Here is a 12,190-nt window from a genome sequence, read left to right as displayed (position 1 = left end):
GACACTTCCGCCTTTTGTCGCTCCAAGATGCTTTTATCATACCCTCTATCAGCAAACCTGTGAACTACAGTGTTAAGAGCCTCTTCCAGTTTCTGGGGATTGCTGGTAATACGAGCGCTGCGGATTAGTTGCGATTTCGCCAATCCCACTTTTAGAGCTTTGGGATGGTGGCTTGAGGCTCTGAGGAGTGTGTTTTTATTGGTAGGTTTATAGTATACCTCAGTGTGAAGTCCCCCGGCCTCTATGTTCACCAGCACATCCAGATAATTAATGGCTGCAGGCTCCACCTGCGATGTCACTCTGATGGGTGACTCCCTCAAGTTGATAAAGTGGAGGCGACAGAAATTCCAGGCTGTTACAAATGGAGGCCCGTTGGATATTCAAGCTGGGCACGGTAGTCCCTCGGGGACTTAATGAAAGGATGCCCTGGAATGTCTTCTGAAGGACTTTGTGTATTGACCCTATCCTATGGCCAACGCCACCTTGCACCTTACTTTGGACTGCATCCTAGATAGGACATATGTACCCGTCAGCCACTGTCACACCCCCCAAAAAAAACATCCATGATTTAGTGCACCGCAAAGCACCCCCAACTTAGCGCTTACTGGGCCAATAACCTCTGCCCACCAGCCATATCTTGTCACCTCTATATTAACATAACAGTAGCAATACAGGGCCTGACCAGCCTTAATGACATATGTGTCAGCGCAGCATGATCCCATGACGTTTGTCCGGCCCATAATGTTAAACCACTGTCCCCGCAGTATTGTGTATTAATCAGGAGTATATTCAGCAGCCTAGTACGCTGTTTGTGACAAGTCGGTACGCTACTTGTTTTCTAATGTTCCTTGCTTTTAACCTATGTATGCACGTCAGTCACTTTTGTATTTGTTTACATGCAGGTTGCCTTGGTAACCAGACGTTGCGTGAGACGGACGGAAGAACCGGAAGGAGAGCCAGCATCACTTCCGGCGACTCGCCGGCCACGGACGCAGGTGACGGGCTCCCGCCTCTGCCCTCTCCTACCTGATAAAGGTAAGAGTCTTACCACTGTTTTTTGTCACTTCTGCACCTTGAAAACGGGGTTCTTCCCCGAAACGTCGGTCTTTTTGCACAGTTTGATGCGTTGATTAAAATCACTTTGTACCAGTCTCCGAGTGCCGCCGCTGTCCTTTCAAGTCTACATTCCTCGTATTGGAAGGCACCGGAGCAGGCTGCACAGCCGGGAGCGAGTGCCGGTCCGCCCACCCATACTATATATATATATATATATATATATATAACTGTCAGTGCTGCTGCAGCAGTGTCATAGAGTGATAGATAGTGATAGATAGTGATAGATAGTGAGAGATAGAGAGAGATAGTGACAGAGAGTGATAGAGAGTGTATATTTTGTGTCTGCTACCCCCCCTTTTTGGGGGTGCAGGTTTTTTAGTGTCCTAGAGTGATAGATAGTGATAGATAGTGATAGATAGTGATAGATAGTGAGAGATAGTGAGAGATAGTGAGAGATAGTGAGAGATAGTGACAGAGAGTGCTAAATTTTGTGTCTGCTGCCCCCGCCTTTTGTGCTGATCACTATATCTGAGGTGATCAGCAACTTTTTGGGGGTGCAGAGGTTTTTTTTTTTTATATATATACCTGTCAGTTGCTGCCAGTTGCACTGTCAGTTGCACCAAAGGTTGTGCACCTGCTGCCCCTCACTGGTAATCAGTGTCGCATCACTGATCACCTTTTTTTTTTTTTTTGTGGGGTCTTTTTTAAATTTTTTTTTTACACACACTGTGATTTTGTGGGTGTCCTGTGGCCACTGTGCGCTGATCAGTGACGTACATCACTGATCAGCTTTTTCGGCACAGGGTTGATCTATTTATTTTTTTTTTATCAAATTCCTGTTGCCTTTGAGCGCTGTTCAGTGACAGACGTTACTGACCAACATCTGTGCTCAATTTTTGGCGCAGGACCTTTTTTTTTTTTAACCCCTTAAATTTTTTTTTTTTTTAACCCCTTCAATTTTTTTTTTTGGTATAAAGTATTTTTTTTTTCTGCACTACATACACATTACACACTACATTCCCCCCAGGTTGAAATAAAGTTTGTACCCCCCCCTACACTATACACGTGTTGAAACATTTCACTACCAGTAACACAAAAATAAAAATGGCATCCCAAATGTCATCCCAAATGTCATCCCAGTCATCCAGAAGAATGTATTCAGCAGAGGAGGCATATGCCATGCTTGCTTCTGACTCTGACACAGCCAGTGATGCAAGCGGGGAATTTGAAGGATTCGCCTTAAGCTCCTCTTCCTCCTCTGGTGATGAGGGACCCCCTCAAAGACGTCCCCGTAGAGCAGCTGAGACCCCCCCCCCCCAATAATTGATCTCGTATGGACCCCACCACCAGACAATTTTGAGCCCCAGGTTCCTGAGTTTTTGGCCATGCCAGGAATCCAATTTGATTCCACAGGTCTCAGAGAAATTGACTTTTTCAAATTATTTTTCTCTGATGATTTTATAAATTTAATGGTGGACCAAACTAATTTATATGCCCAGCAGTTTATTGCTCAAAACCCCACGTCATCATTTGCTAGGTGGACCCCTGTAGATGCAGTAGAGATGATGACGTTTTGGGGTCTGGTGTTTCATATGGGCATAGTAAAAAAGCCAGAAATTAGGCAATATTGGAGTACAGATGTTCTGTACAGCACCCCATTTTACCGTATGGCCATGCCCCGGGCTCGATTTGAGACGATCCTTAAATTTTTGCATTACAACGATAATGCACAGTGCCCACCCAGAGATGATCCCACCTTTGACCGGCTATTCAAAGTCAGGCCGGTCATTGATCATTTCAGTGCCAAATTTGAAGACATGTACATCCCAGATAAATTCATTTGCATAGACGAGTCCCTTATACATTTTAAAGGAAGGGTTAAATTCCGCCAGTACCTTCCCAGTAAGAGGGCAAGGTATGGCATAAAAATGTATAAGCTGTGTGAAAGCACCTCAGGGTACACTCACAGGTTTAGGGTATATGAAGGGAAGGATTCAAGAATTGAACCGCCAGAATGCCCCCCCTCCCTCGTAGGTGTTAGTGGAAAAATTGTCTGGGATTTAGTGCACCCCTTCCTGGATAAAGGTTATCACCTCTATGTGGATAACTTTTACACCAGCATCCCCCTGTTTAAGGCCCTTGGTTCAAGAGGTACAGCAGCTTGCGGTACTGTGCGCAAGAACCAAAGAGGCCTCCCAAAAACGCACATTGCCCAAGTAATGAGAAGGGGTGAAAGCAGGGGAATATGCACCGAAAATATGTTGTTGGTCAAATATAAGGACAAGAGGGATGTCCTTATACTGACAACAATTCACGGAGACAGTACCACCTCCGTCCCTGTACGAGGTACCAGTACCCACACCTCAAAACCTAATTGTATCCTGGATTACAATAGGTACATGGGCGGAGTGGATCTTTCAGATCAGGTACTGAAGCCGTACAGTGCCCTGCGGAAAACAAAAATCTGGTACAAGAAGCTGGCCGTGTATATCATCCAGATGGCACTGTATAACGCTTACGTGCTATTCCGTTCTACCGGCCAGAGGGGGACATTTATGCACTTTCAAGAGGAAGTCATAAAGGGCCTAATATTTGGGAACCAGCAGGCAGAGGGCCCCAGTACTTCTAGTACTGGCCCCCGTATTGTACCAGGGCAGCATTTTCCTGATGAAATCCCCTCCACTGGAAAAAAGGGCAGGACACAAAAAAGGTGCAAAGTTTGCTATAAAAAGGGAATAAGAAAGCAAACTATTTTCCAGTGTGACACTTGCCCCGACAAACCCGGCCTATGTATAAAGGAGTGTTTTAAAATATACCACACATCTATGGATTATTAGGTTCATAATTTCACCGTGCTTCGGGGGTCTTGCTAATGCCACATAGCACCCACCATTCATTCCACCAGAATCTGAGCCGCAAAATCCAAAAATCACTCCTTCCCTTCTGAGTCCTGCCATGCACCCAACTGGTATTTTTTGGTCACATGTGAGGCATTGCCGTACTCGGGAGAAATTGGGGCACAGATTTTGGGGTGCTTTTTCTCCTTCATACCTTTTGAAAATGAAAAATTTTGAGCCAGAACTGCATTTTTGTGTAAAAAAATGTAATTTTTCATTTTCACTGCCCACTTGTATCAAAATTGGTGAAACCCCTGGGGGTTTGAAATGTACACTATACCCCTAGATGAATTCCCTGAGGGGTGTAGTTTGCAAAATGGGGTCACTTGTGGGGGGGTTCCACTGTATTGGTGCTTTGGGGGTCTTGCTAATGCGACATAGCACCCACCATCATTCCACCAGAATTTGTGCTGCAAAATCCAAATATCACTCCTTCCCTTCTGAGTCCTGCCACTTTTTGGTCACAAATGAGGCATTGCCGTACTCGGGAGAAATTGGGGCACAGATTTTGGGGTGCTTTTTCTCCTTCATACCTTCTGAAAATGAAAAAATTTGAGCCAGAACTGCATTTTTGTGTAAAAAAATGTAATTTTTCATTTTCACTGCCCACTTGTATCAAAATTGGTGAAACCCCTGGGGGTTTGAAATGTACACTATACCCCTAGATGAATTCCCTGAGGGGTGTACTTTGCAAAATGGGGTGACTTGTGGGGGGGTTCCACTGTATTGGTGCAACATAGCACCCACCATTCATTCCACCAAAATCTGTGCTGCAAAATCCAAAAATCACTCCTTCCCTTCTGAGTCCTGCCATGAACCCAACTGGTATTTTTTGGTCACATGTGAGGCATTGCCGTACTCGGGAGAAATTGGGGCACAGATTTTGGGGTGCTTTTTCTCCTTCATACCTTCTGAAAATGAAAAATTTTGAGCCAGAACTGCATTTTTGTGTAAAAAATGTAATTTTTCATTTTCACTGCCCACTTGTATCAAAATTGGTGAAACCCCTGGGGGTTTGAAATGTACACTATACCCCTAGATGAATTCCCTGAGGGGTGTAGTTTGCAAAATGGGGTCACTTGTGGGGGGGTTCCACTGTATTGGTGCTTGGGGGGTCTTGCTAATGCGACATAGCACCAACCAAAATTCCACCAGAATCTGAGCTGCAAAATCCAAAAATCACTCCTTCCCTTCTGAGTCCTGCCATGCACCCAACTGGTATTTTTTGGTCACATGTGAGGCATTGCCGTACTCGGGAGAAATTGGGGCACAGATTTTGGGGTGCTTTTTCTCCTTCATACCTTTTGAAAATGAAAAATTTTGAGCCAGAACTGCATTTTTGTGTAAAAAAATGTAATTTTTCATTTTCACTGCCCACTTGTATCAAAATTGGTGAAACCCCTGGGGGTTTGAAATGTACACTATACCCCTAGATGAATTCCCTGAGGGGTGTAGTTTGCAAAATGGGGTCACTTGTGGGGGGGTTCCTAAATTTTAGAATCTTATGGTGCCTAGAAACCTACATGGTGCCTAAAAAATAATCTCATAAAAAGGAGGCTCCAAAATCAAGTAGGTGCTCCTTCTATTATGAAGCCTGTGGTTTGGTCAACGTGCACACTAGGGCCACATATAGGATATTTATGAAAACAAAAGAATTGGGGGAATCAATTTTTAGTCACATTTCTCTAGTAAAATGTACTGTGTTCCTTAGAAAAATGTATTAAAATTGCAAATCTGCAAAAAAAAATGAAATTTTGAAATTTCACCTACACTTTGTTTTAATTCCTGTGAAACACCTAAAGGGTTAACAAACTTCCAAAATGCTGTTTTGAATACTGTGAGGGGTGCAGTTTTTGAAATGGTATCATTTATGGGGGTGTCTCACATACAAGTCCCTCAAAGTCACATCAGAACTGAACTGGTCCCTAAAAAAATCAGTGTTTGAAATTTTCTTGAAAATTTGAGAATTTGCTATTCATATTGTAAGCCTCCTAGTGTCCAAAAAAATTAAAAGGAAGTTGAAATAATGATGGAAACATAAAGTAGACATATGGTCTATGTTAGTTATTAACTATTTTGAGTGGTATGATTATTTGTCTCACAAGCAGAAAATTTAACATTTTGCAAATTGCAAAATTTTCCATTTTTTCACGACATTTTGGTATTTTTCACAAAAAAACACAGACTGTATCGACCCAAATTTACCACTAATTTGAAGTACAATGTGTCACGAAAAAACAATCTCAAAATCACTGGGATAAGTAAAAGCAAAAAAAAGTTATCCCCACTTAAGTGAGACATGTCAGATTTCAAAAAAAAGGGCTCTGTCAGGAACGCAAAAACTGGCTCTGTCAGGAAGGGGTTAAAAGGCATTGGTGAGACTACACTGGAATACTGTGTTAGGTTCTGGGCACCGCACCTTAAAAAGGACATAAATGAATTGAAACAGGAACAGAGAAGGGCAACTAAGCTAGATAAAGGTCTTCAATCACTAGAATACAAAGATAGGTTAACCAGGCTGAATGTGTTTTCACAGGAGAAACAGAGATTGAGAGGTGATATGATTAGTATGTTCAAATACAGGATTAGGAATCATATGGAACTGGGAGATGATTAGTTCACTAACAGAACATGTACTGAGGCTTGAGGAAAATAAATTCCGTACTGAATAAGGAAGAGGATTCTTCACCATTAAAGCAAAAAAAATTCTGGAACTCATTGGCGATGGGGGTGATTACAGCAACTACTGTTAATGAATTTAAATCAAAACTGGATACACTTTTGGCCACTAAGGGAATCCTATAGAAAGGACTTACTCAACTCAGTAGTTACAAGTTAGATAGGTTGAACTCGATGGACTAACATTTATTTTTCAGCCTTAATTACTATGTTACTATGTCCCGGGGCTAACGCCATTCTGAGAGGGCGGTAAACCATTGTAGCCTATGGGCTACAGACCGCACTGTCGGCGGGGCAGTGTTGTCAGCAGGGGATCAGCGCTAACCGCACATGTGCAGACCCCTGGCACTAAGTGAAGAAAAGAGCAGGGACGGGCTCCGAAACGTCTGCAGGTTGATACCTTCAACCAAAAGGATTGCATATTGCAATGAGATTCTGGGTGGTAAATGCCGCCGAGATCGCATTGTATATGCAATCCAGTGGTAATTGGACCCCTAAGGGGTTGATCCTATTAGGTGCGGATGATTCGCAATCGCGAAACATCACGACAACGGGTGCACTTTATGACAGACTAAATTCACTTAAAAGTGCCCGCACCTCCATAGGGGTGCAAGCAATATAAGCGATTTCAGCCCAGCGAAGGCTGAGAAATCGGCTTAATTTGGGTGCAGTTTTCAGTGTTTAAATGGCCCCTGAACAGCATTTCACGGTGCTAATAGGATTGACCATTAAGTATTTTTTACTCTCGCATTATGGCTAAAGCAATATGCTGCTCTTAACCTCATGTATCAAAACCCCATGATCCAATAGATTATAAACTTGTTGCTGGCACTTGTTAAGCCCCTTGGAAGGGGCTTAATTATGAAATGAGGTGTTTGTTACAATGTTTATGTAATTTCACCACTTTTTTTTACCAGCACTAACAAATATCCAAGTGAAATCCATCAACCCATTGACACTACCCACTTAGTGCCAAGAAATAAACTACATAAAAAAAGTCCAAAAGCTACTTACAACCATTTGTGTATTTTTCTTGCATTTGTAGCGTACCAGATCTGCTCAGCTTCATTTTGCCATATTCCAGACCTATGGATAAGCAATGGGGACCAAATAATTTTGTTTTAGTAATCTGTGACCATCGTGTCGAATCTATTTAATGCTGCAGGGATCTACTTCTCTATATAAATAATTGATAAAAGTCAATATGCATACATAAAAACACACACACACACACACACATATATATATATATATGGATCAATAAGCCATTCTGATTAGTAGGGATCAAACAAACATCTGGTGCACTCAACAAATGTTAAAAAAAAAATAATAAAAGATACCTGCTTAGAGCATGTAATTGGGAAAACAATTTTAAATATTTGCCAAATATATCAGTATCGTTTCAGGAAGCATTAACCTTTAAAAGAACTTAAACATGCGGTCTCCAGGTTAGGAATCCTTACTGCATACAGTAGATTTCTAGTGGAAGCTACATCTGCTGGTAACTCACCAACTATCTCATCCTAAACTGCTGCAAGAAGTGGCTGTCAACTCTAAAATTAAAAAACAAGCCCAAAAGAAGCAATGGCAAACGCAGGATTTTTAGAGGGGGGTTTCCAAATGTATTCCAAAATCTCCCACTCTGGAGGGCATTGGAGTAAAAGGACCTTATTCTAATTGATTCGGTCCTCCGTGCGTTTGGAGGACCGAATCATCCATTTGCAGGTATGCGGGGGGGTACTGCGTGCAAGGGGGTGCAGCCGGCATTGTGGGTGGAGGGCGGCGTATGATGGACTTGCAAAGCTTGCGCATCAACCAGAATAAGGTATTAAGTCTGGGAGATCGGTAAAATCCCTGATAATTGGATACACTGGATACTGTATGGAGTTCCGTATTAATATTTAACAGTACATATGGTCTATAGTATAGGCGGTTTCAAACATTTACATAAGATTAGTGGTCAGGAAAAAGTTAAACATATCATAATAAATAAATACACAAACATAATAGAACCAGTACTGCACTTTCTAAGCACACAATCTGCCACTTCATGGTAAGGTTCCTGTCTCTTCCTCCTGGTAGCTACTCTCTGGTCCATTGCAATGTTTCATAGATCCACACATACAGTAAATGTAGTACAATAAGCTGGTAATGCTCTGCTCTGTCCCTTACACTGCATGATGTGGTTGCAGCTCTATTGATCATATTATATACAGTGCTATTGTTGTCATAATTTAAGGCAATTGCCAAGAGGAGGGGGTTTCTGTGCAACCCGAAAACCCCCCTGCGTTTGCCTATGATTGTTTTGGGCCTAGGCTTGACAACCAATCCTGAAAAGACCCCCTCCTAAGAAAAAAAAAAGCTACTGCCAAGTTGGAGCCATGCATCACCGGGGTGAAGGTGCAAGAACTAGAGGCTACTTATCATTATTTATAATAAAATATGCCTGTTTCACATCTGATAACTGATCTCAGCCCAAGTAGAGGGTGAGATTAGTGCAGCTTAGTCTCTCGTCAGTGCCCCTTCCTCTCCCTCCCTGCTGCTGCTGAATGTACAGAAGCACACAGAGCATGGCCAGAGCAGCCTGGCTTCCGTGTGAGCTAAGCAGCTATAAGGAAGACCAGGGAACGTGGAGGGCTAAGTGGCTGCTAATAAGCAGGCGTGCTGCAGCACACATACACATACCTGAGAACACGGGCTGTGACAGACCGCTTAGCATACATCACTGGTGCAGTGTTGTGTCTTGAGTGATATGAGCGTTACTAGATTGTTCAGCATAAAGCTCCCATCGCTATATATGTAGGACCTATTACACCTTTGTCTGCAGCACTGAAATGCATTTCGGGTGGATGGTTTTCTACGTGGGAGAAACTAGTTCCATAAAATTCTCACAAAATGAAAAAAATTTTAATAAAATAATCAAATGATAAAAGCAATAATAAAAATGGTACCAAATTAAATCAATTAAAAATAAAACATTGAGCATGAGAATGATCACTTAAGGTTATATGGTCATTAGGTCGACGGTCATTAGTTCGACAGTCAAAAGGTCGACATGGGGTTTTTTCCCCCTTTTTTGAGCTGACAAGCGGTATTTCATGCCCTACCACTAGTGAGTGGCGGGAGAATAAAATAGTGCCCAAAGCATGGAGAGCGCAGCAACTTATGCGAGGGGACACGGTGCTCTGATGCGATGTCCATGTTGACATCTGGGTTAAAAAGCAGTGAAAAAACACGTCAACTTTTTGACTGTCGACCTAGCCCATGTCAACCTAATGCCTGTGTCAACCTAATGACATGTCGACCTAAGTGGTGTATGAGTCATAGGGTCCATCTTGGCTCATGTCGACCCTATGACTCATACCCCACAACTAATTCCGTGCAAACAGTGAAGGACCATGTCATCAATGGGTTTGGTATAGCAGGTCGATCCACAGAAGGAAAGGTGGACAAGGAAATGTAAATGTGACTTGCTCTGTTGGGTACACTTCCGGATCCGGCTTCATGCTGTAAGCAGCACAGCTCCCGGAGTGACCCTCACAGCACAGTATTGCAGAGCCTTTATTGGCTTCCATGCATCTCAGGCTCACCCCCCCTCCCCCACCACCACCAGCACTGTTGTGCGGCATATAGAGAAATCTCTCTCGCCGGCAACACCTGCTGGGTCCCTGAATCAGCGTCGGGAGAAGAGACGAGCGAAAGCCAAAATGATGCCCGGCTCGGATACTCCACCTTCCTTCCCAGCATCTAAGGCTGCAGCCAGCTCCAAAGCATACTGACATGCCACAGGTACACAAAGCCCTGGAGCCCCCTCCCCCCCCCCCTAACATATACAGACATGATTAACGCCATTAAATCAACAATGGGTCCGCTATTAGCACAGGCAGTGGCTGACCTCACACAAAAGGTGGATGATGTGGAATGCCATATTGGCAGTTTGTCCCATGATATGGCCACCATGCAATCTGTTATCATTAATTTGCAAATTAATAATTACCAATTATGGAATAAAGGGAATTTTGTAAGAACTTACCGTTCGAATCCCTTTCTCTGATCTCATCCCGGTGACTCAGCTCAACCTCGGGATGTAGGAGGGGTCCGAAGGAGCCAGGCACCTATGCTAAAGTCTTGAGGCAGGCTCATCCCTTCTGCATCCCAGGAATCTTCAGTTCAACTTCTAACGCACATTTATTTTTTATTATAACCAATAAACATGACAACACATGAAGCGGTATTACTTACGGAGCGTAAAGGGAGGGATCGCTGTGTCACCGAGATGAAATCAGAGAAAGAGATTCTAACGGTAAGTTCTTACAAAAATACCTTTTTCGCTTTCACTCATCCCGGTGACACAGCTCAACCTTGGGGTGTTCAGGAGCCGATCCTTTGGGAGGGTACGCTCAGGTTTACATTTCTCATCACTGCTCGCCCCAATTGACGGATCCTCAGATGCAAACTCATGGAACCTGTAGAATTTTGTGAAGGTGTGAACAGAGGACCAAGTGGCAGCCCTACACACTTGGTCTGCCGAAGCCCCATGATGCACCGCCCAAGAGGTAGAAACCGATCTGGTGGTATGAGCATTAATCCTGGAAGGTAGTACAGGTACACCACCGATTTTCCGGCATCATCGGTTCCAGTGCCGTTCCGGATTATCGATTTTTCCGGATTATCGAAGGTTTCATGGATGACTAGTTTTTTAGTGATTTAACACCTTCATCACATTTCTAAAGCAATAATTAGTAAAGTATATGCAACAGCATAATATTAATGAATGAATAAACACAGTAGAGTATGCAAAACTGTTTATTACAGTGTAGTACGTGCTGTACAACCAAATCAGGTATCAGGTACATTTTGAACAAACACAGTAAGGGCCTTATTCAAGTTCACTCTTTCTGACAAAATGCTTCTTAGATGGACAGAACCATGTGCACTGCAGGTGGGGCAGATGTAACATGTGCATAGAGAATTATGTTTGGGTGAGGTTTTACTTCAATATGAGATCTATATTGTATTGTAAAAATAAAGCAGTCAGTATCTTCCCTGCACAGAAACAAAATAACTCACATAATTCTCTATGCACATGTTACATCTGCCCCACCTGCAGTGCACATGGTTCTGTCCATCTAAGAAGGATTTTGTCAGAAAGAGTGAACTTGAATAAGGCCCAAAGTGCAGTATGAATTAAAGTCACTACAGGTACAGTACCTGTACTCTAAACCTCCTACAGCATGACAGTAACTGTAACCCCCCTGCAGCCAAACATCCACTACGCCATATGAACGTACCTCCACAGCTGAACTCTAAACCTTCCACAGCCCACCTCTAAACCTTCCACAGCCCACCTCTTATCACTTACTGCAAACCTTCCACACTTTCTGTAAACCTTCCCCACAGCCCACCTCTAAACCTTCCACAGCCCACCTCTAAACCTTCCACAGCCCACCTCTTATCACTTACTGCAAACCTTCTACACTTTCTGTAAACCTTCCCCACAGCCCACCTCTAAACCTTCCACAGCCCACCTCTAAACCTTCCACAGCCCACCTCTTATC

The 12,190-nt window shown here is 43.2% G+C and overlaps 1 protein-coding gene across 10 annotated transcripts in view; it reads right to left on the bottom strand.

Annotated features, from left to right (window-relative positions):
- The window catches only part of KAZN (kazrin, periplakin interacting protein), a 679,557-nt gene that overhangs the window by 489,927 nt on the left and 177,440 nt on the right, over positions 1-12,190 (bottom strand). For 9 of the 10 annotated variants that reach the window (XM_083162749.1, XM_083162746.1, XM_083162750.1 and 6 more), the window contains exon 2: positions 7,647-7,718. The exons of the other annotated variant lie outside the window; for it this stretch is intronic. In XM_083162749.1, coding sequence (XP_083018875.1) covers positions 7,647-7,718 — 72 coding nt within the window. The remainder of the gene's footprint in view (positions 1-7,646; positions 7,719-12,190) is intronic. 10 annotated transcript variants of the gene reach the window in all.

This window comes from Crinia signifera, chromosome 19 (assembly GCF_055691185.1).
Source record: "Crinia signifera chromosome 19, ASM5569118v1, whole genome shotgun sequence".
Lineage (NCBI taxonomy): Eukaryota > Metazoa > Chordata > Amphibia > Anura > Myobatrachidae > Crinia > Crinia signifera.
This window is presented reverse-complemented; position numbering and strand designations above follow the sequence as displayed.